General features: G+C 66.4%; 7 protein-coding genes across 7 annotated transcripts; 5 read left to right on the plus strand and 2 right to left on the minus strand.

Moving 5' to 3' along the window:
• Window positions 1–148: 148 nt before the first annotated feature.
• EMIHUDRAFT_469307 (hypothetical protein) lies at window positions 149–4296 on the minus strand (the record flags this gene model as incomplete). Its single annotated transcript, XM_005776866.1, has 5 exons — window positions 3314–4296; window positions 1806–2965; window positions 1204–1738; window positions 1020–1061; window positions 149–847 (listed from the first exon to the last, which is right to left on the minus strand). Exons 1-5 carry the CDS (start codon window positions 4277–4279, stop codon window positions 149–151), a joined length of 3402 nt encoding a protein of 1133 aa, XP_005776923.1. The 5' UTR covers window positions 4280–4296.
• A 2123-nt stretch (window positions 4297–6419) lies between these two features.
• On the plus strand, window positions 6420–7163 carry EMIHUDRAFT_54889 (hypothetical protein; the record flags this gene model as incomplete). The annotated part of the gene is made up of 1 exon (XM_005776867.1): window positions 6420–7163. A coding segment is annotated over one exon (744 nt), but the record flags the coding sequence as incomplete, so codon positions are not given.
• A 1285-nt stretch (window positions 7164–8448) lies between these two features.
• On the plus strand, window positions 8449–9308 carry EMIHUDRAFT_367657 (hypothetical protein). The gene is made up of 2 exons (XM_005776868.1): window positions 8449–9061; window positions 9135–9308. Exons 1-2 carry the CDS (start codon window positions 8519–8521, stop codon window positions 9225–9227), a joined length of 636 nt encoding a protein of 211 aa, XP_005776925.1. The 5' UTR covers window positions 8449–8518; the 3' UTR covers window positions 9228–9308.
• Window positions 9309–9425: 117 nt separating this feature from the next.
• On the plus strand, window positions 9426–10553 carry EMIHUDRAFT_238432 (hypothetical protein; the record flags this gene model as incomplete). Its single annotated transcript, XM_005776869.1, has 3 exons — window positions 9426–9995; window positions 10128–10226; window positions 10344–10553. 3 exons carry the CDS (start codon window positions 9426–9428, stop codon window positions 10551–10553), a joined length of 879 nt encoding a protein of 292 aa, XP_005776926.1.
• Window positions 10554–16955: 6402 nt separating this feature from the next.
• EMIHUDRAFT_115873 (hypothetical protein) lies at window positions 16956–17954 on the plus strand (the record flags this gene model as incomplete). The annotated part of the gene is made up of 1 exon (XM_005776870.1): window positions 16956–17954. One exon carries the CDS (start codon window positions 16956–16958, stop codon window positions 17952–17954), a length of 999 nt encoding a protein of 332 aa, XP_005776927.1.
• Window positions 17955–18406: 452 nt separating this feature from the next.
• EMIHUDRAFT_315428 (hypothetical protein) lies at window positions 18407–19357 on the minus strand (the record flags this gene model as incomplete). Its single annotated transcript, XM_005776871.1, has 1 exon — window positions 18407–19357. One exon carries the CDS (start codon window positions 19355–19357, stop codon window positions 18407–18409), a length of 951 nt encoding a protein of 316 aa, XP_005776928.1.
• Window positions 19358–21076: 1719 nt separating this feature from the next.
• Window positions 21077–22431, plus strand: EMIHUDRAFT_457728 (hypothetical protein). The gene is made up of 4 exons (XM_005776872.1): window positions 21077–21610; window positions 21733–21800; window positions 21920–21982; window positions 22182–22431. The coding sequence occupies exon 1, from the start codon at window positions 21115–21117 to the stop codon at window positions 21499–21501; it is 387 nt and encodes a 128-aa protein (XP_005776929.1). The 5' UTR covers window positions 21077–21114; the 3' UTR covers window positions 21502–21610; window positions 21733–21800; window positions 21920–21982; window positions 22182–22431.
• The last annotated feature ends 146 nt before the right edge of the window (window positions 22432–22577 follow it).

Below are 22577 nucleotides of genomic sequence, written 5' to 3' on the forward strand. Positions count from 1 at the left end.
CAAGAGTCAAGACTCAAAAAGTAAGAGAGCGCGTGTGTGGCTGTGGGCTCTCCCAGCGCGGCTCTGCGCTCTCTTAAAGTCGGATCACATACAGTAAAAACATACGGCTAAACACATCACAGTCGCTGCGCCGTCATCGCGTCATGCGTCAAGCCTCCTCCTCGCTCCCGCCATAGTGCGAGTTGAAGTCGAGCGCCTCGGAGAGGGGGCGCCCCTCCGGCTGCTGCCGAAGCGTGCGCATCAGCAGCTGGACGCTGCGGCGGAGCTCAGCGCGCCATCGCCTCGCCGCCGCCGCGTGCGCAACCGCGGGTAGCGCGGCGAGGTCGTCACTCAGCTGGGCGCGCAGCCGGAGCGCGAGCGCGAGGATGGCGTCGACGGCTCGCATCTCCGCCTCGTGCTGCGGCTCCAGGAAGCAGCGCGAGGCGATGCGCTCGTAGAGGCGGGCGCACGCGGCGGCGAAGGCGTCCACGCTCGAGAGGGCGGGGAGCCCGTCGAGGAGGGATCGCCACTCGGCCGCAATCACAGCGAGCGTGACGTACGCGAGGATGTGGTGGACGGCGTGGAGCAGCTCGGAGCGAAGCGTCCACCAGAGCCGCGTGAGCGGAGTCGAGCCTGCGCAGCGGCCTCCTGCGGCGCCGGCGCCGACGCTGACCGTCTCGAGGGACCACTTCGCGCGCCGCAAGCGCAGCAGCAGCGCGAAGACGCGCTGCTGCTGCGAGAGCAGCGCGGGCGTGAAGACGAGCTGCAACGGCCACGGCGGCGCATACCGCAGCACGAGCGACTCAAAGGCGCGCGCGTCGACGGCGTCCGAGAACGACGACCCCTTGCGCGGCCCGTTGCGCGGCTCCTGCAGCGAGGGCTGGGCGAGGGGTCAGGCCCTGGCGGCGCGGCACCCGCCGGGGGGCCGCCCCTCCCCTCGCCCAGCCCCTCCCCTCGCCCAGCCCCTCCCCTCGCCCGCCCCGCCCCTCGCCCAGCCCCTCCCCTCGCCCGCCCCGCCCCTCGCCCAGCCCCTCCCTGACCTGGGCCGAGACGTCAGCCAGCTCAAACGAGAAGCGGCCCGCCTGCAAGCAGGGGAGGTGTCTAAGCCGCGTCTAAGAAGTGTCTAAGAAGTGTCTAAGAAGTGTCTAAGAAACTACCAAGCGAGGCCGTCTGCCCCTCAGTCATCCCACCCCCAGCCAAGCCTCTACGCAACACAAGGCGGACACGCGCCTGGCCCGCCGGGACGCCGCCCTCGATGAGGCTCTCCCGCAGCAGCCGCGTGAGCTGCGGGAGGGCGGGCCGCCACGGCCGGCAGCGGTCGGCGAGCTCGCAGAGCCGCTCGCACACAGGCGCAGTCAGGCGCGGCTCGGCGGCGAGAGCGACGGCGTGCAGCAGCCGCGCCACCCCGCGCAAACCGGGCAGCAAGCGGAGCAGCTGCGGCCCGGCGCGGGCGCAGGAGTGCGCGATGGGGGCGAGGAAAGCTTCGCGAACCGCCATCGAGCGCACCCTGCTACGCGGCGCTCCGCCAGCCTCTGCAGCCTCTGCAGCCTCTGCAGCCTCTGCAGCCTCTGCAATTTCTGCAGCCTCTGCAGCCTCTGCAATTTCTGCAGCCTCTGCAAATATGGCGGCTCTGGCAGCCTCGTCGGCCGGAGGAGTCGCGAGGCTTGTCAGCCGCGCGAGGAGGAGCGAGGGCGGGTCGGTGGCGGGGGGCGGGCGCGAGGCCGGCAAGCGGCAGAGCTCGTCGCTCGGGGAAGCGTGCCTACCAGCCCGGGGGCCAGCTGTGAGGGCGCGGCGAAGGGCGAGCGGGTCTGCAAGCCACGGGGTACCCATGCTCAGCAGGTCGGGCAAACGCCATCGGCACGTCGTCCTTGCGCGGCATGGAGCCCCAGTGAGGCATCTGCTCCAGCCAGTGCCGCCCGGCCGCTGCGCTGTCGCCGGCTAGCCCTGGGACGGGCGCCGGCTCCCCCTCCGCCTGCACCCCGTCCCTGCGCCGCTCCTCACCCGCAGCGGCAGCCCCACCACGACGCGACGCGGCGGCAGCGCGGCGCGACGCGAGAAGCGCGAGGAGCCGCTCACTCACACGCATCTCCAGCTCCTCCTCGCCCTCCTCGGTCCCCTTCTCGGTCCCCTCCTCGGTCCCCTCCCCCGCACCCTCCTCGCGGCCCCTCGCCCCGGCGGCCGCCCCTCCCGCGAGCGAGCCCACCAGCCGCCTCGACTTGCCGCACACCAGGATGGACGGCGCGAGCGGCGCGAGGAAGAGAGGCACGCACCCCGCGGGGCGAAGGGCGAATGCACCCTCCCAGCCCGCCGCGCTGTCGCCGCCGCCCGCGCCGAGGGCGGGGTCAGCATGCGCCGCCGCGCGGTACACGAAGAGCTCGCCCGCCGCGTCGCGCAGCTCGCCTGGTTCACAGCCACAGCTGTGAAAGACATGCTGCTCGCTCTTGAGCCGCCCGCCGCCCGCCGCAGCTCGGCCTCGCTCCACCCACCCGCCGAGCACGCGAGCGTACGCCAGCAGGCACCGCACGAGGATGCGCAGCCACACGAAGTAGAGGCCCCTCCCCTCCCCGCCTCCACCCTCCCCGCCTCCACCCTCCCCTCCACACGCCTCATGCCACTCGCACCGCGCGAGCAGCAGCGACAACAGCGCGCTCGTCGCCTCTGCGGCGCAGTGCGGCCCGCGCGCCCGCACGCCGAGCACGCAGCTCACCGCCGGCACCGCCGCAAACTCGGCGGCGAAAGCGGCCAGCTCCGCCAGCCGGCGGCGCCAGCCAGCCACGCCGCGGTGCCGCTCCGCCAGCACGAGCAGCCCTGTCCGCTCGCCCTCCCGTCTCCGCTCCCCACGACCGGCGCCACCGGCCGCGCCGCGCCCCGCCGCCTCGCGCCGCCACTCGCGCCGCCACTCGTGCACCTCGCCGTGCAGGGCCTGGCCGAGCGCGCGAAGCGTCGTCGGCAAGTTGGGCCGCGAGAGCAGGCCGTCCGAGAGCGCCTGCCGAGGAGTCGTCGGCGGGGGCAGTTGGCAGAGAGGGAGGTGGCAGAGAGGGAGGTGGCAGAGAGGCAGTTGGCAGAGAGGGAGGTGGCAGAGAGGGAGGTGGCAGAGAGGGAGGTGGCAGAGAGGGAGGTGGCAGAGAGGGAGGTGGCAGAGAGGGAGGTGGCAGAGAGGGAGGTGGCAGAGGGAGCCGGCGGGAGGGTGGGAAGGGTAAGGCGAGGGAAGGCGGGACGGCGCCTCGAGCGTGCACACGGCCGAGGCGGCGCGGCCGAGCTCCGCGAACAGCGCCGCCGCCCCGCTCGCCTCGCACCTCGAGGCAGAGCTCCTGCCCGCGGCGCTCAGACGGACCCGCCGCCGCCAGGAAGCGTCGCACGCTCCCTCGCGGCCCGGGGAAGAGGGGCTGGCCTCGTCCGCTGCAACCTCCTCCCAGTCGCCCGCCGCGTAGCCCGCCACGGCCATGATCGAGGCGTTGGCTAGACGCGACCGCCTAGAGCCGAGCCATCTCGCCTCTCGCCGCGCCACCGCACCACCGCGAGGCGCGGCCCCGACCCGCCTCGAGTCGAGAGAGCTCCTCCCCGCCGGTGGGACACGCGACGCACCCGCCTGGGCAAAGCTCTCCCACGCCAGCGCGCTCAGCCCCCTCGCAGTCGGCGCCGCCGCCTCCTGAGCCCTCGCCGCGCCGCCGCCCTCGCCGCTGCCGCCGCCATCCTCACTGCGGCCCGCGCCTTCGCCGCCTTCGCCGCCTTCGCCGCTGCCACCTTCGCCACCACCGCCGCCGCTGCCTTCGCCGCCGCTGCTGCCGCCGTGCGCAGGCGAGAGCTCGTCCAACTCCTCCTCAGAGCCGGACGAGTAGCCCCAGCGAGGCGACGAGGGCCGCGAGAGCTGCTCGGCCGGCGCAGCCGGGACCGGCGCGAGCGATGGCGGACCGCTGGGCCAGCGCGCCGGACCGCTCGCTGTCATGGCCGCAGCATCGGCGAGCCAGTACAATGCAGAGAGCGCCCGGGCGTCTGCATCCGCTGCCGGCTGCCCGGTCGGCACGCGCAGCAGCTTCGACGCAAGCGCGTCGAGGTCGCTGGCCTTGTCGTGGCGCGAGTGGCGACGGAGGAGCGCGACGAGCTGCGCGTAGTCGCGGGACACCGCATGCCCGTCCGTTGAGCCGAAGCGGTGGTGGCGGAAGGAGCCGTGGACCCAATCGACAGCAGCCTCATGGTTCTCACCCGAGGACGGCGTGAGGCCGGTGGTGCCCTCGACGAGCGCCCGCACCAGCGCATGGAGGCGGAGCTCATCTGCGAGCGCAGCTGCGGCGTGCGCCATGAATCGACTGGGGAGAAATCGACTGGCGCGGGACGCTCTGTCGGCAGACTGGCGCGCACTGGTGCCAGTAACACGGAATAAGAATTTTGTGCCCGAGTGCTCGGGCGACGGCTAGGAAACTTCTTTCCTTAAAATCCCTGTGTTGTGGCGGCGTGCCGTCCTCCCATCCCTCCCTTGGTCTCTGTTTTCTTTCTTTCTGGGACTGGCGCGCACGGGCACTAACACAGGTACACCACGGAAGAAAACAAGAATGCTGCCACCCTTTCTGAGTACGCTATAGAACTTGCGTCAGAGACTATGGAGAGTTCACGTCATGACGGTTAAAACGGCTGTTAACCGTCATGACGTGGTCAATATGTCATGACGGCGGCTGCGAAACGACAGCAGCAACGACGGCAGCAACGACAGCTGGTGACAGCTGGTGACAGCTGGTGACAGCTGGTGACAGCTGGTGACAGCCAGCTGCCAAGGAGGAGTGAAAGGCACCAGGAACAGTGACAGCCATAGTGACAGTGACAGTGAAGCCAGTGAATGCCAACGACAGGCGGTGACAATGTCAGCGCGGGGCCCCGCGAGTGACAGCGACAGCGACAGCGACAGCGACAGCGACAGCGACAGCGACAGCGACAGCGAGGCAGCGCCACAGGCACAGCCGTGAGGCAGCCATAGCCCTCGTGAACGGGCCCAACCGCCCACCCACCCATCTGTGCAGTACACCCCATGGACTAAAATAAGACACCGGTGCGCGTGGATGTAGAGAGTCGAGCGAGCTCGACGGGCGCTTGTGATCTTTCCGCCTGCGTCGGCCCCACTTGGTGTGCTGGAACTTGGAACTTGGTGCCACTTGGTGCCAATTGGAGCCGGCGAGAGGCCCTGACCTGCTTGCCTCATGCGCACCATGCGTGTGCTCGGAGCTTTCATGTCGCCGCTCTTTTGACACGAAGAAAGTGGGCTGATCCGCCGACGGCCGAGCGTGTGGGATAGCCAGCTGGCTGGCATTGGAGCTCTTCTCGTGACGAACTTGAGCTTATTCCAGCCATAGTCATCGTCTACGATCCACATGCAGACTGCCGGTGACAGCATGCACCTTGAGAGGTTCAACCCGAGGTGTGTTGCTCAATGCTCTGCGCGTTTGCTTGTGATCGTGGATTTCAAGGTCCCAATCCTCGCGGCTGAGGATTGACACCGTTCGCTCGCGTGAGATTTTTGAGCGGCAGATGAACCAGCGCTGGAGCCCATCACGGCACATGCTGGAGGAAGGAGGGCAAGGGTTTTGCAGATTCTCCGACTCACGCCCGCTGCTGCTGACCGTGCGTTGCGTGGCTACTGTTGAGAGGGCTTCTCATGTGGCGTCGGGCGTGCGAGTGAGCGGTCTCGCGCGCATGCATCTATATCTTGAGTGTCCTGTCTCTCTCGCTAGTGGCACCACACACTGTCCTGCAGGGGTGCTCATGACAGCAGCAATGACAGCAGCAATGACAGCAGCAATGACAGCAGCAATGACAGCAGCAATGACAGCACAGCAGCAGCAACGACAGCGATGACAGCAGCAATGACAGCAGGAATGACAGCTGCGCAATTACAGCAGCAGTGACAGTTGGACCGTCGGGGATGGTTACGACAGCAGCAACGACAGCAGCAACGACAGCAGCAACGACAGCTGGTGACAGCTGGTGACAGCTGGTGACAGCTGGTGACAGCTGGTGACAGGTAGGTGTCACTGTCGCTGTCGTTTGCTGTATGACAGCTGGCAGCTGTCATGACAGCGGCTAACCGTCATGACAGCGGCTAACCGTCATGACGTGAACTCTCCATAGTCTCTCAGGGCGTTTACCGCGTTTACCGTGCACGGAGCACGGAGGATAAAAGCTCGCCGAAGATGGACGTCTTCAGGTGGAGGATCCAGCGTCGCCAGGAGCTGCAGGAGCTGTCCGTCCGCAGCAGCAGCAGCAGCAGCTCTAGCTTGCCGGGCGAGACGCATCGGCATTCGATCGCGCATGCCCCAGAGGAGCTCGCTTCGCCACCCTCCTCGTGCGCATCATCAGTGGCCGGTGTGAGCAAGGGCAAGCTAGCAGATGTGCTCGGCAACGCGACCCGGCACGGCGTCAGCCCAGGCCCTCGTGGCACAACCTTTGCCAAGGTCAACCAGGACCGCGGCGTCGCGCACTGGCCCTTCAACTCGTCTTCGAACGAAGCTCTCTTCTGCGTCTTTGATGGACACGGCGTAGGTGGGGAGAAGGTTGCGGAGCAGTGCATGCGCTCCCTGCCGTACGGCCTCCTCCAGGAGGGGCTGCGGCTGCGAGCCGACCCGGCGGCGACCATCGTGCGTGCCGTGCTGCAGATGGACACCGAGATCCTCAAGCGGCGCGGAGGCCGCTTTGCTACCACCTGCGGGACGACGGCCACGATCGTCTACTTGAACGGGACGACGCTCTGGTCGGCGTGTGTGGGGGACTCCCGGGCGGTGATGGGGTACGGAGCCAACGGCGCGATCTGCGCGCGCGACCTCACCGTCGACTGCAAGCCAGACATGCCCGAGGAGTCCGAGAGGATACGCAAGGCTGGAGGCCTGGTGACGGCGGGCGTGCCAGGCGGCCGCCCCTCTCGCGTGTGGGCGGATGGGAAGGTTGGGCTTGCCATGTCTCGCTCGATCGGTGACGGCGAGTGCAAGAAGTACGGCGTCATCGCCGACCCGCTGATCGCGCGCTTTGAGATCGAGCCGGCTAGCAGCCCGGACGGTGACGGCGACCGCTTCCTCATCGTTGCGAGCGATGGCGTCTGGGAGTTCCTCTCGAGCCAGGAGGCGTGCGAGATTGTGGCGTCTGAGCCCGAGTCCGCAACCAAGGGCTGTGCCAAGCTCGTGCAAGCGGCAGCCCAGCGGTGGAAGCGGTCCGAGGGAAACTACAGAGACGACATCACGGCGATCGTGGCGCGGCTGCCCTTCACGCGACACAGCGAGCTACAGATGCCATCTGGGCGCAGCCGGCGCTCCTCTCTCGACATGTACATCAACGCGGGGCTCAAGGGGATGTCCGAGTTGCCCGAGAGCGAGCTGTCCGAGGAGCCGACAGGGTCAGGTGAGCTTGCTGACACCGGCGGCGGCGGCGGTGGCGGCAGCGGCGGGTGCGGCGGCGGCGGCGAGCGCTCCTCCGCGAGCCTCGGCGAAGAGGATCGCGTCTCCGACTCGTTTGCGAGCCGCCGGCTCACGGTGGCCCGGTTAGACGATTGCTGGTCGGTGGCCTCCCGCGAGTCGGCTGAGCGGGGCGCCTCTGCAGGGGACCTCGAAGAGAAGAGCGAAGACGTGCCAACGGCAACGGAGGCGTCGGCGTCGGCGTGAGAGGACTCAAGGGCGTGTGCGGACCTGTCTCCCTCGTGTACCGAACTACAGTAGCCGCCAAAAAATCTTTTTGAAGGCGTCTGTCCCCGTTTCCGTGCCAGTGCGCGGCCAGTCTCTCGCAATTTCCAATTTTTATTGCATTGAGTAAGTCTTTTCTTCTTTTGGTGTGCCCGCACGGGCAGATTCTCCTTGCAAAATTCTCCTTGCAGCGGTGTATTATTTTTTTGCTTGGCCGGCCCTCATGATGGGGTAGATGGGGAGCTCCCGCTCGGTCGTTTGAGAGAGATTTTTGTTTTGTTTGTCGTTTGCGCTTTCCTCTCTTTTCCCGGAATCCTGTTCACGATGTCAACCCTCCCAAAGTGGGTGATCTGATGCTTGTAGTAGGGCTTAAGAGTGGCCTGCCATGTCATAGGAAGGACTGCGGTTGCAGGGGAGAGTACCACCAACCATCACTTTAGTTTGTTGTCGCCCCGCTGATTTCTTTTTGCCGCTGTATGTGTGCACTGTCTGGTTAGCCCCAGCCACTCCGCTGTGAAGACCGAGGGCCCTCGGTCTTGCGGAGCTCCACCCTGCTGCTCGGTGTACGAACTCTGTTCACAGCCTTGTTATTGAGAAGAAAATACGTCCGATGGGCTATGGCGCTGTGCGCTGGTCTGTGAGAGGTTGAGGTGCGAGCTTCACAGCCTTGTTATTGAGAAGAAAATACGTCCTATGTTCACACAAGCGCTCGCTCGCCACCTCTCGGCCGGCTATATTGCCCCTCCCGGGCAATAGCAATGAGCCGACCGACGCCGCTCAATATCCTCTTTCTGCTGCTTCAAGGCGCCGACTCCTTCCGTATGCACGCCGCACTACAGCCGCCAAGCAGTGCGCTCGCAGGCGGCGCGGACGTGCGCATGCAAATGGCGCCGGCTGCGAGCACCCCTGCAGCGGCCGCCGCCGCGGTGGCGCTCCTCGTCCGTGCGGCGGAGACGCGTGCCGAGGAGAGCCACGCCGTCATCGAGGCGCTGGTCGGGCTAGAGAAGACGATGCGGGCCGAGGCCAAGGCGGACGCGAAGCTGGGCGGTGCGACGCTGGACGCTCTCGACGGCGCCTGGCGGCTTTGCTTCACGACGGGCACCGTGGACACGCAGAAGAAGATTGGGAAGATCAACTATTTCCCGCTCAAGGCGGTCCAGACGTTTGACACCACCACCGAGCCGATGGCCATCACAAACGGCATCTACGTCGGCGACGTCGCGCTGGTCCGATTCTTCGGCCCGTTTGAGTTCAACGAGGGGACACGCAAGCTCACGTTCGACTTTGACGAGATCTCGCTCCTCGGCCTGCGCATCCCGCTGCCAAAGGGCGGCGCCGCCCAGATCGGAGCGGCGTCCGGTTTGGGCTCGAAGTCTAATGTCGCCCGCGCAAAGAGGGAGCTGCCTGCCTTCTTCAACTGGATCTCGGCGCCCGCGCTGCCAGCGTCGCTTACCCCGCCGCCTCTCCGCCCGCTCCACCTCCGGTCGTGCGTGCATCTAGGCGAACGAGGACATCGCGACGGCGCGCGGCGGCGGCGGCGGGCTTGCCCTCTGGCGACGCGACCTGGAAGCGCAGGAGAGGATGAGGGAGTGAGTGTGCCGAGCGGGGCGCTGCTGGCGCTGCTATGGGCCTGTCTGTCTGCTGCCTGTCTGTCTGTTGTCTGTGGTACGGGTGCACACATTCTTAACCATTGGGTTTGTACTATTAACAACGAAGGCGCTCTCAAAAAAATTACCCCAGCGGGCAGTGCCCCCAGGGCCCCCCTGGCCAGTGCCAGTCCCAGTGTTGCGAATGGAGCTCGAGCCGCAGCCAGTCTCGGTCCTTGCCAAGCTCGCTCAGGGGCGCGCGGCGATTGGCCGCAACGGCGGCGCTCGCGCCGACCTGCTCGCGCTCAACGCCATTCTGAAGCTGCATGGCGCACCGAGCCAAGCCTTTGGCGCAGTGGACGGTGTACCGGTCGGGCTCGTGCTGCAGCGGCGCGCCGAACTGGCCGCGGCGGGCGTGCACCGACACTTTCTCTCGGACGTGACGCCCAGCGTGCTCGGCGTCGAATCGATCATCGTTCCGCCGCCGGGCGTCGAGCCGCGGGCGGTCGATGATTACGGCGAGCGGCTCCTGCTGCGCGGCTGGTGCGCGGGCGCCTCCGACGGCGCCGCTGCGGTGGCGGCCGGCGAGGCGTGCTTGCGCGCGCTGCAGCCGAATGAGTCGTCTCGCCGGCCGATTCGCGTCGTGCGCGTGGTCGAGGGTGCCGGCGGTGAGGGCGGGCCGGGGTACAGGTACGACGGCCTGTACCTGGCGCTGCGGAGGACCTCGGCCGCCGCGGAGATGCTCGGCGCCTCCACCGAGCCGTGCTACCTCCTCGTGAGGGCGCCGAGCCAGCCGCCGCTGCCGCCCGCCCCTGTCGAGGGCTCGGCCGTGGGCGGAGGGCCAGCGGCGGCCGAGGCCGCTGCCGCCGCCGCCGTCGCGTCGAGCCACATGGGCTTGGGTGTGGAGGAGCGAGACCCGCTCGCGTACCTGCCCTCGGAGCTGGAGGCTGTCGCTGGCGACGCTCGCCGCGTGAGCGTGGAGGAGGCGCTTTCCTTCTCTGCCCTCGTGTCACTCCCCTCGTGCTCCCCTCGTGCTCCCCTCCCTCCGCCTCTTTGCCCCCCACGCCGCCCTTGGACACGCCACCGATGCGTGTGCCGATGCTCCCCCTCCCCCTCGCCGCAGGCCTTGCGCCGGCTGCTCGCCGCTCGCAAAGCCCTCGTCGCGTCGATGGAGCCGCACGAGGTGCTCGAGGTGGCGGCGCTTCGCGAAGCGTCTGTGCGCCGCATCCGCGCCGCCGTCGAGATGCTGCACGCGCCCGACGACCCGAGCAGTGCCCTCCTTCCGCCACCCACGCTGCCGCCGTGGCCGTCGCGGTTGCGGAACAGTGCGTAGTTGTCAGCTTGTCACACGCGTTTCACGGACACGGTGGCGCCCCGGCGCTGCCGACACAACGCGCGAGCGGAGTGCACCGTCCGCGCGGGCCGGCGGTCGTGGAATGTCGGTAAATAAATAAATAAAAACAGACTACTAGGAGATGGTTAAAAAGGAACAGGACCCCGCCCGTGCGGGATCTTGTTCGCACACTGATCACACGATCTCCGCCTGCCGAGAAGCGAGATGCGCCTGCCTCCCCCGGCGGAGCGGCTCCCCCGCGCTTGAGCCGCCGTCGCGGCCCTCGTTCGTCCCAATGGCTGTTGGGGCCTGTCCTCACACTACCTCCGTCATCCCTCCTCCTCCGCGACTCCCTCAAGGCGCTGGAATGTCTCGGTTGTTGAAACAGCGAAGAGGTTCGCTCACACCGGAATATTTCTTGGAGCACCTGGAGCTTTCACAATATGGATATTTCTCAGGATATTGACAATCGGAATACGGTGTAGCCTCCAGCCTCTGCGTCTGCCCCTGTGGGCCGGATGTGCCTGTGCGTGTGGCGTGGCCGTGGTGGCCCTCCCCGTGAAAGCGTGACACTCACACATCTGGTCTGTACGTCAGTCTCCGTTAGTAGCCTCGGGCTGAAGATCGAGATTCGCTATCCCCTTCTCGACGTGGTTTCGTGCGTAGTCTCAGCTGCGATCCTCACGGGCTCATTTGGCCGGAGACTGCTCCTCCGATTCAACGGACCAGCGCTCCGTCGCATCTGATCCCCTCCTCGGGCCACCGCACATCGAGACTCGAAGGCTTCGCCGCGCCTGGACAAAGGAAGCTCGGAGCCGAGGGACAAAGCCTGCACGCGGCGCGTGCGTGCCGCGAAGCGAGGTACGGAGATTTTTGCAACTCGGGTCCAGCTTTGGCACAGTCACTCCCTCCGTCTCTTTGTCTGCGCCTCGAGGTGTGCGCTGCCCTGGCCGCGCAAAGGAGATCAGGCGACGCAAGCCGTTTCTGCGAGTGCCGGTCGCCGTGGGCTCAGTCACGGGCGTGGTGGCTTGCACCTCGTCCGCCACCGGCGTGTTGGACTGCACATCAAGCTCGACGACCATTGTATCGGGGCTATGAACGCGTGCTCAAGGTGCGGCCTCGCCGTACGTCCTTTTTCCTTGTGTCTTTGCCACGTGGCGAGCTGCCGCCCTGGTCCACGTGCAAGGAAGTTTGCCTTTACGGGGTTCTACCCCCCCCCCCCCCCCCCCGTGGGGAAAGGGAGCCCTCAGGGTGGCTCTCGGACGGCCCTAGGGCGGCTGCAGCACGGCTCTCGGGGGGGGTGCAGCGTCCCCTTTTCGAGCGGGATGCCGAGGTCGATCAGCTCGTCCCTGCTCTCCTCGAGGGTCCAGCCGGGAGGGTCGGGCTCCGGCTCGGGCTCGGAGGGGAGGCCCCTCGCCTTCGGGCCCTCCTCCCCTCCGAACCAGCGGCTGTACCAACTGCGCCGCTGCGCGGGCGGCGGCGAAGGCGGCGGAATGGCGTAAACATGCTTCCCCTTGAAGGCGGCTGCGTCGTCTGGCCACCAGATGGAGGTGTCAAACTGGCCGGGGCAGTCCGTCACGTGGCTGCGGTTGAAGCCATCGAACTCGATGGTCAGGCTGAGGTTCCCAAAGGTGCGCGCGAGCGCCTTGCCCCGATGCTTGCCAATGTAAAACATGCCCGACGTGTCGAGGTGGCACTCTCCTATCACCTCGAGCCCCTTCAGCTCGATAGTGCCCGAGTCTGGCATCAGCCGCGGCATGAATTTGAGGTAGTCAAGCGGCGTGCGGCACTCGTGCAGGTCCACCTCCCGCACCGACGTCTCCAGCAACACGATCTCGGTCACGTCGGTGTACACTTTCGGAAGGAACGGCGACACCGTCGTGGCAAGTTTGAGGTTGAAGGGCATCGCCGAGATGTGCGGGTGGTTGGGCACGTCCGCGACCACCGCCCGCGCCATCGCGTCCACCGGCCCGCGGAACCACCAGTCGGACCGGCGGCACTCCTTCTCCCTGTCCTGCAGGAGGCCGCCCACAAACGTCTCGATGTGCGCGCCGCCGTCACGGCTAGGCCCAATGCGGACGACGGCGCAGACGAAGCCCGCAGCGCAGAGGAGCCCCGCGGCCCACAGAGTGCGACGCCGCGGCGGAGGCAAGGTCTCCATGTGCAGGAGGCGACCAATGTGCGCGGCCCTCCTGGCCCTCGCTGTTTGCAAAAAAGAAGAATTCCTGCGACCTCTCTCACAGCACACTGGCACGTCTCGAGATCACTCCCGGCAGCCCTAGCCAGGCCCGGCGCGCTGCCGCGACCGCGACCGGCCCTCACTTGAGCCCAAACTGCCCGCCGGACATGTCGGAACCGTCCGACTAGCACACCTCTGTCAAGAGTCCCCAGAAACCCGAGGAGTCACACAGTCCACCTGTGTGATGCACGCCCTGTGAGCGGGGCGGGGTGCGCACTGTACCTCTGTGTTCGTGCGTTGCCCATCTCTACGGGAGATGAAGACTGCTCTATTATTATTATTATACTGGCACGACAAGGGCAAAAAAGAAGAAGTTTTCGCAAACTTTTGCTTCATAAGGGTACTCGCTTAGTGTGGGTAAAATAGTACCGTATACGGTACTATGAACAGAGAAGCCCATAAAAGTCGCGGCAGCCCATAAAAGTCACGGCAGCCTTTTCCTCTCGACCAGCCTCAACTTCCGTACAGTCAACATTTTGTCGCTGCGTGCTCGTGGCCAGCTGTGGCGGCGGTCGAAGTTCGCCCAGATTCGTCGACGAGCGCCGGACGATAGTACCGCCTCTGTTCGCCCTGTGCATGTCAGGCCAGGCTGCAGCAGGGCACTACCATCGTGCTGCCCTGCTGCAGCCTGACCTTGCCCACTGTGCACAGCCGCCAGAGCACCACCACCGCCCGGCATCGTGTCACGGCGAGCTCCTTCTGCGCCCGCTCGCGAGGCTCTCGCGCTGGCCCACTTTGGCCATCTGCTGCTCGCGTTCGGCGAGCTCTTCTCCGCAATCCTGCCACGGTGCCGCCACCACACACCTTCTGGCCGGCCTGAGCCGCGCGGACTCGCCGGCGGGGGCAACGTGTCGACCTCTCTCTCTGGTGCACCACGGGCCGCGACGGCCTGCGAGCAGCTGGCGCGAGGAGGCAGTGTGCCGGCACAGTCGAGCCGGAGCATCGGGTTCTTGATGCTTGTGGGGTCGAGTTTGACCTTATGTGGCATAATATGCAACAATAAGGCTATGCTATCTCCCGGATTTTTGAGATATGATCCCTCAAAGTCGAATTATGGTTTACTGGTGACCATAGTACCGTCTGTCCGGTTTGCGTTTCTTCAAACGAAACACTTTAAGTCTCGACAATCACTAAGCTGCTTATGTGGCACCGCGTCTGAACCACAGCGTGTCCCGACTCGACTGCCGGCGTCCCAGTCCGGGGGTGTTTCTCTTCTTATCCGTTACCATGTAGAGCACCGCCGAGGGCGGGCCCTTTCGGGCTCGGGCCGCCCTCTCGCCCGCACCTCTGCGGGGCTCGCACGCACCGCAGAGGCTCCCTTGGGGATGCCTGAGGCCACCCCAACCACTCACCAGCCTTACGTGGACGAATTCAAACCTACTTTTATGGTTTACCCACACTAAGCGAGTTGCGAGTAGACTCTCTCATAAGGGTCCTGAGGACCCAATCTCGATATATCTCCAGTCGTAGCGTTAGAACTTTAAAACGGCTCGGTAAATATTTAGCCATATATGAGAGGATCACGGCACAGTGTCGTTTGAGTCGACAGTAAATCTCCCACAGCCCACGTAAATCCGTCTTTTCAGGCACCCGGAGCCCGCCGCGGCCGCTTCTACGCCGGCGAAGCACCATCAAGCTGCTGTACGGCCCCGGCATCGCCTCCCCTGGCTTAGCTCTCAGTCAAGATATTGTGCACATGGGTGGCCTCTACAATATACTCACTGACACTGAACCTCCCAGAGCTCGTCCCGGTCCGTCACGGCCATCCTCGTCCTCCGGCGGGCCCCCGGCCGCGGCGCGGTGCGGCGGCGTCACAAATCCGACCACAGAGCACCGGGACGCGGTCGGGCGATCTGAGGCCCAAGTAGGCGAATGCATTGCCCATCCAGGGCTATCACCTGGACCTATCAACAGGCGCCTGCGGCGCCGTGCTCAGGAGTTGGTTTTCACTCGCTCGAAATGTGTGCCTGAAAGGGTTAAACACATCACGCAAAAGCAAGCGCGACTTGCACTCTTTCGCGCCACTCTCTCGCCGGTGCGCGGGGCATGGTCTCCTGCGCGGCTCGCGCTCACTCGGCCTGCCTCCGCCTCACGGCTGGCTGAGCACGCCATGGGTCCGCCGGGTGCGGCGCTGCTCGTTCGCTGCGCTGCACAAAGCTGCGAGAAGCAGGGTGGCCTCCTGAGCTTGAGCATTGCGCAGCGCGGCTGCTGGTGCTCGAGGGCGGCCGTGTGTGGTGGCGATAGGGCCTGATTGGTGGTGACCTCGTGCTGCATCAGCGTGCGCAGCATGTGCTCCCTCACCCGGTGCTGAGACATGCTGGTGGGCGACTGGCGCCTACCTCTCAGTGCTGTCCTTTGCGTTGTGCAGCATGTCGCAATACTCCTGTTGCGCTGACCGGCGCGCGGGTTGCGTCGTGCCGCGAGTGGAGCGAGAGGCTCGAGGCGCGCGGCTGTCGGTCAACCCTGCGGCGCATGCGCGCCGCCAAGGCTGCTCGACAGGCGACTGGCATTGTGGCGACGCGGTCGCCGTTACTCCAACTTTGCTTTGCCGATCAAAAGCGCCCGTCCTTTGCTTTTTAGCCGCCGAAATTTAGCCTTGCTGTTTTTCCTTTATAGGCGTCTAACCCACTGTAGTCATGGTAGCATTCAGCGCGCCATCTCGCCCGAGACGGCCGCTCTAGCCCTGTCGGCCTTCCCAGACACCTTGTCGACGCTGTACAGAGTGCCGAGAGCATGCTGGACAGGCCGTCGATAGGGTGCCCACAGGACCCAAAAAAAGAAAAGAAAAAAGAAATGGGCCACCCCCGATCGCAGCACTTCGTGTTGGCTAGTCGAGATATTGAGAGTGTGACTAGGAGGGTGGGACGCTGGGGATTCTCAAAGGTATACCCTTGGAATGGCCGGATCCAGCCTTAAAAGTACGAGATCGCGCGCGCTTCGCGCACAGCACCGCCTGTTCTCCGCGGCTGTGTGACGACGCGTGCCGTGTACCAGCAGAATTGGGCGCGCGCGGCGCGACGGCGCCCGCGAGGGAAGGCGCGGGCGCAGCGGCCGCCGGCGGCCGTGTCGCCCGCCAGCCGGCGCAGCAGCGGCCAGCGCAGCGGCCGCCGGCGCAGCAGCCAGAGCAGCCGGTGCGCGCCTTGCGAGGCGAGTACTGCCGCCCGGCAGCCTTGAGGCGGCCGGGCGGCAGTACTCGTTCGAACTTTGCGAGCCGTGCGCGCGCCGAGGCGCCCGCGGCGCGCGCCCGCCCGGCTGCCAGTAGGAGGCGGCGCAATATGGCCTATAGTACAGCCCTTGAGGAGGAGGAAGAGGCTGGCTGGCAGTGCTGTATGCCGCCGAGGGGCAGTTTTGGGGTGCTGAGTCGCGCCCAGGGGGCTGCAGAAGGCGTCCGCAACCGGGACAACCCGCCCCCCCAGCCGAGGCCGGTCGAAGCCCACTTGGGCACAGCCATGAGGAGTCCTCTTGGTGCTCCTGGCGGCCGTTGGAATGGCGAGCGCGCGCCGATGGGGGGGGGGGGGGGGTCTTGCTTGCTCCACACCGAGCGCCATCGGTCCGGACCGGCGTGCCCACCGAGGGTCGGCTTGCACAAGGTCTGAGCCGCGGGCGCTCGGCGCCAAGTGCAGTGTCACGCTCGCGCTGGAGCGGCTCACAATGGGGAACCCTCGTTTCCTAGTCACTCGGTCCCCCAACGGAAGAGGCCTCTCTCCTATTGGAACTGGCCAACATCAGATTTGCCGCGTGCGTCCCTTTTTGAGCCAGAAAGCTATTTTCTTTTGGGTCCTGTGGGCACCCTACCGTCGAGCGACGAGCCATGCTGGCTCGTCGCGGGTCGCGAGCACGAAGACCCGCGCGGCGCGTCGCCGAGCCTGGCAGGCCCGCCCGCACGCCCGCGGCCGCAGGCAAGGAAGGCGAGCTTGCTGGCGTCTTTGGCAAGCGCGCACATGCCAAAAGACACCTCGCAGCGCGCGTGACGTGACCGAAGCGGCACGTCTCGGCGCCGCGAGAGCAGCCGGTCAACGTCGGCACCATGCGCGCGGCCGCCGGGCGCCTCCGAACCGACAGGGGCGCCGCGGCAGTAGAGAGCACTCCACCTGCCAGACCCCATACCATGCCCCGGAAAAAGTTGGAACCCTGAGCTCACTGCCCGCGCTGCTGCTTCTTGCATGCAACGCGTTGCTGCCACGACGCTCCGAGCCGCCACGACGCTCGAAGCCGCCACGACGCTCCGAGCCGCCACGACGCTCCGAGCTGCCACGACGCTCCGAGCTGCCACGACGCTCCGCACCTCGCGGCGCGGCCAATCCTCCACCGCCGCCGCCCCGCTCCGGTACTTTTCGGCCTGGTTCTGCCCGTTTGCGCACCGCGCCACGCTTGCGCTCGAGCACCACCGCCAGGCCGTTCCCTACGAGTGGGAGGAGTCGCTTGGCTGGGAGCAGCGGGCGCCGACCGGGGACGAGGACTTTGAGGCGACCGAGCGGAGCGACTGGTGGTACCACTGGAAGTCACCGGCGCTGTTGGCGGCCAACCCAAAGGGCATGGTGCCGACGCTGCTCGACCCTGCCACCAACCGCGCCGTGACCGAGTCGATCGTATGCATCCAGTTCATCGACGAGCTCGCCGCCGCCAACGGCTCGACTGCGCCGCCGCTGCTTCCGACCGACCCGTTCGAGCGAGCGGCCGCGCGGGTCGCGGCGGAGCAGGTCAACAAGAGCGTCACCTCGGGCTACTACCAGGCGCTGGTCCGCACCGACGCGGCGGAGCGGGCGGACGGCTTCGCAAAGGTGCTCGACGGCCTGCGCGCCTTCACGCGGGAGAGCCGAGGCCACTTTTGGGGCGGCGACTCGCTCGGCCTCGTCGACTGCGTGCTGCTGCCGTATGCGTACCGGCTGTACGCGCTCGAGCACTACCGCGGGTTTGCGGTGCCCGCCTCGGGCGAGGGGGGCGTGTGGGAGAGGTACCAGGCGTGGCTCAGCCGCGCGACCAGCCTGCCGTACGTCGCGCCCACCCTGCCCGAGAGGGAGCGGTACCTGAGACATGTCGCGAAGTATGCGGAGGGCAAGGCGAGGAGCAAGGTCGGGAACGCTGTGCGGAGGGGCGCGGCGGCGCACGACTACGACGACACCCTCGACGACGACGCGGCCCACGCGCAGGGCGTCAAGTGAACTGGCACGGGGTGGCACCTCTAGCTCTCAAGCTCTCTGCGGCCGGCTGCGGCTCTCTCAGTGTCTCTCTCCATTTCTCGCGCGTGCGCAGCGAGGGCGCTCCTGCAAATCTCCAACATGTGACCCATTGTGCATTGATTCCAAAAAGGCAAAAAAGACCCCGAGCCGGTGGAGCGTTGGCCAAAAGAGTACAGGTTTCCGGGGCGCGGCCGCGGAGCGGCCGCTGTGCGCGCCGTGAGACTGCGCACACCGGGGACACATCTTAGCACTTCGAAAAGTGGGAGAGCAGAAAAATGAGAAACGCAAAAACTGCAGGAGAGACCAGACACCAGAGACAGGTGAGTGAGAGGCAGAGGGCCCGCCAGTGTTGGTGGCCGGCCGTGTGCGGTGCCGGTGGGGACGGCACGGCACGGATCTGCCTCGGATCTGCCTCGGATCCCCGTCACCACCGGTCACAGCTCCTTTGGCGACGGGTTAGCGGCTCGGATGGCTGCGAGCCTCCTGTCCTCGACCACGGCCGTTGGCTCGCGCAGCAGCTCGTCCAGCGAGCCGTCGGCCGGCGCAAGCCACGTCTTGACCTCGCCCCCCGCCACCTCCTTGACCCACACGCCCGGCAACCCCGCGCGCGCCTCGCTGAAGGCTCCCCCGAGGACGGAGCCGGGCTTGCCGGGCAGCGAGAGGACGCGGTAGCGCGCTCCGTCGACGATGAGCGCGGCGAAGTGGTCGATGCAGACGCCCCTCTCTCCTGGGTGCCGCAGCATCATCTCGTCAAAGTCGTGCGCGCGCAGCACGCCGTTGGACTGCGTCTTGTCAAAGTGAGGGCAGCACAATCCGGGCAGGAAGCCCAGGCCCGGGCAGCGCACGTAATCCCACTGCGCCGCCACCCCGCCCTCTGCGAACGTCGTCGCCTCGTCGGCGCCGGCCGGGGCGGGGGCAGCGGCGGAGCTGATGTAGGTGTCCGGGTCGCCAGAGTCCGAGTGCCCGCCGTCGAACCAGCAGATCGCGCCAGCGCTTCCACCGCACAGCAGCGCGCCGCGCTCTCCTGCCGCCTTGAGCTGCCGGTCGAGCCCGGTCGCGCGCCAACGGTCGATGCCATACAGCGTGTTGCCGCCCGAAACGACGATGATGTTCGCCGCCGCGCACGCCTCCTCCATCTCGACAGCGGTGCAGTCGCCCGCGAGCGTCGTCTTGAGGTGAGTCACGCTGCAGCCCGCCGCGGCGAGGAGCTTGGTCTGGTTCTCGCGAGACTGTGCTTTTTCGTACGTCGGAGTCCCGATGTAGAGCACGTTCAATTCCGTGGGCGCCTTCCCGGCAAGAGAGAGGATCTCTGTCACCACCTCGGGCTGCTGCAGGCCCTCTGAGCCGGAGCCGACAAAGACACCCTTGAGAGACGTCAGCCGCATCTGACTTGCACGAGGCCGCAAGACGCCGGCTTGGACGGCCGACCCGCAATGGAAAGGGAGGATTCTGGCCCCGCCCGCCGGTCGGTGGTCTGCCCCCGAGGTGGACCGGACCCCCCCTCCGGTCGCTCGCTCTCTCGGCGGCGGGAGATGTGACGACCGACCCCCCCCTCGGTCGGTGTCCTTGCCGTGTGAGCCCCCTCAAACGCTCTCCCTCCTTCTCGCGAACCGCCACGGGCGCTTCGAAATCGCCGGTTTTCACTATGAAAACTAGTCACGCAGCCAAGATCCAAGGAGACTTCTTCGTCGAGGCCCGACCGAGCGAGCCCGACCCCACACATAGGTGGAGAAGGAGGTGGACCTCTTATTGGAGTCTCGATTGGAGTCGGAGGAGGTCAGGAGCAGTTCACCTTCCAGGAGTTCTACTGCATGCTGGGCCCGTGGGCACGCGGCCGGCAGAAGGAGGTGCTGGCCGCGCTCAAGCGGCTCGTCAACGGGTACAGTGTGTCGCCGGCGAAGCTAATCATGGACGACAAAACAAACTCGCGCGCAAAGCCGCGCGCGGCAGCGTCGACCGCACGGCCTACTCGCCCAAGTACTCGCTTTCTTTTATGTCCCACCATGCAGAGCGCATCTCTCTCTCTGTTGTGCGAGGCGTGAACCGCGCCATTCGCTCTCACCTGGCAACCCTGTCTGCACGTCTCGCGCGCGCGTGAACAGGGCTCCAGGCCCCAAATGACGTGTGAGTGTTAGAGTTGTTTGGTATTGCTAAAAATCTCTCCCTCTGGACGACGACGACGAACAGAGCGTGGACATGGACGAGCTCGTGTTCCGACCCAAACCTGAGGGCGGTCTCGAGCTCAGCAACTCGGACGACGAGGAGTGATTAGACGGGGAGAGGGCGCTTGGTCTCTAGTATTTCGAGATACTAATTTATTCACAGCTGTGGCGAGCGTGTGCGGTGTGACCCTCGAGCCAACCCGACCGACCCCCCCCTCGGTCTGCGCTCCGACCGACCGGACCCCCCCTCCGGTTTGCGGTCTTCCGCGGCCGCCGACCGGACCCCCCCTGCGGTCGGTCGGTCTGCGCTGGGCGCTCAAACCGCGAACTCGGCCTGTTCACTACAAGATGACGCTCCTATATTGCAATATAACTTTGCCTTTTCCCTTTGGGCGAGGGCGGCGGCATTGGATCGTGTCGCCTCCCCTCCGGGGTCGGGCCGGCTCTCCTTGGTCGACGAATCGCGCCTGCATCCGCGGTCTCTCTATCGTCCTCGCACCTCGGCTCGACCCGCAACGACCCCCCCTCCGCTGCTGAAAAAAAAATCACTCAACTGCATGCCAAGTGTGGGCGACGGTGAGAAGCTGGAGGCAGGTCGCTAGACTGAGATGAGACCGCCAGTGGAGTTGGGAGTCCACGCCGTGCACCGCGCTGCGAGCCTGTCGTGTCCCTTGTCAGGAGCAGGAGAGCCCCACCTGTGCCCCTGATCGTCCTTCCAAAATCCTGCTCGTGCAGGTGTGGACCCTGTCCTCCTCCCCCATCCCTCGTTTGGATTTGTCTGTTTTCTTTCTTTCTTTCTGGGCGACGGCTAGCACCACACACAACGATTGTCACCGTCAGCGGGTCCTGAGTTTTTGCTGGGCGGAGGTTCGCTGATGAGGAAAGTCATTTCCACCGCCGCTGGAACACCTCGAAGATCCGCGTGAACACCTCGAAGATCTACCGGCGCCCCTTGAACACCTCGAAGATCCGCGTCGATCATGGCGCTGGAGCCATCATGGACGCTCGTGGACTCGGCGGGCGTCGTCCACGTGGTCGCGGGCAGGTCCGCGCTGTCGCAGATGTTCGGCAAGAACACCAAACCGACCTACAACAACATGCTCGAGCTGGTCGGCGAGGGTTCGCGAGGCGTCGTTGGCTACCTTTGCAAGGACGGCTGGCGGATGCTGCGCGAGCTACCGTGGCTGCAGCACAAGGAGAGCAAGCGGATCGTGCCCGTCGTCGGCTCGGCCGCCCAGTTCCTTCAACGTGCAGCAGCCGATGCCGACATGGCGGGCTTCATCTTGAACGGCAAGGCTAGCCAACCCTTCACTCGACTGATCGCACGGCCCGGCGCCAGCGGCATGCGATGGACCGGCGCCGGCTGACCGACTGCACTTCGCGCCGCCGGCGGCTCTCCTGCTCGAGCACGGCGCCAACGTCAACTCGGTGCAGCACTCGACTCTGGGGCCTCTCGTGCCTCTCGTGCCCTTCCAGGTGCGTGCCCGCCGCCCGCCGCCCGCCCACGTGCGCGCACGCGCGCGCTCGTCCTGTGTCGCCTCGCCCCTCCTCGCTCCCCTCTGCCCCACGCCACGCTCCCCCCCCCTACTGTCCGGCAGGTGCCGCAGCCGGCGGGCGTTGCCGGCGTGCTCGGCGGCGCGCCCGCGCCCTTTGCCCCGCCGCCCCAGGTATCCCCCTCCCCGCCGCACCGCCCCCTTCCTCTCCTCGCGCGCACGCGCGCACGCACGACACAAGCCGCGCGCCTAGCCCGCGTGCTCGTCCGACCCACCTCCCCTCCCACCGCAGGGTCGGCAGGGCCCCGTGCTCGGCGCGGGCGTCGGCGGCCCCGCCGCGCCGCCCGCGGGGCCGAGGGGTTCGCGCCGGCCGCCGCCCACATGCCCCGGGGGTTCGGGCCCGCGCCGCCGCAGGGGCACGTCCACGCCGCACGCCGTTGGTCATGTGACCGCTGCTGGTCACGTGACCCAACGGCTCCCCCCCCCCCCCTTTTCCCACCAGGGCCCCCCCCCCCCCCCAAACCACCCCACCCCACCCATCCCCCACCCCCACCCAGGTTGATCCCCTCCTCGATGCCGCCGTCGATTGCGTCGATGTGCTCGAGCTCGCATCCTTTGTGCAGGCCCCCCCCAGGCGCCCCTACGGCGGCGCGCAGCGCCGCTGCACCCCAAACAAAAACGCGCGCGCAGCGCGCGCCAGCGGCGCGCAGCGCCGCCGCAGGCGGCGGACAGCAGGTGCGCAAATTTAAACGCCATTTTCGGTTTCGCACTTTTGCCAAAATCTTCAAAATCCGGTACAAATCGACTTAGGAGATTTTCCGTGCCGCGCAGCCGGCGGGGCCCATGGCGGGGGCTGGCCCCCCGCTGCCAGGCGGCCAGCCAAAAATGTTATAAACACCAAAATTGGGTTTACATAGTAAACTGCTTGCCAGAGGCCTCAGCAACTTTGT

Source organism: Emiliania huxleyi (genome assembly GCF_000372725.1).
Source record: "Emiliania huxleyi CCMP1516 unplaced genomic scaffold EMIHUscaffold_270, whole genome shotgun sequence".
NCBI classification, from domain to species: Eukaryota; Haptophyta; order Isochrysidales; family Noelaerhabdaceae; genus Emiliania; species Emiliania huxleyi.

Excerpts from the sequence above, each read along its gene's own strand:
- EMIHUDRAFT_457728 (XM_005776872.1), top strand. The coding sequence starts at position 21,115 with ATGGCGCTGGAGCCATCATGGACGCTCGTGGACTCGGCGGGCGTCGTC.
- EMIHUDRAFT_367657 (XM_005776868.1), top strand. The coding sequence starts at position 8,519 with ATGGCGCCGGCTGCGAGCACCCCTGCAGCGGCCGCCGCCGCGGTGGCG. Across the intron at positions 9,062-9,134 it reads CCTTCTTCAACTGGATCTCG|GCGAACGAGGACATCGCGAC; the intron begins GCGCCCGCGCTG and ends GCGTGCATCTAG.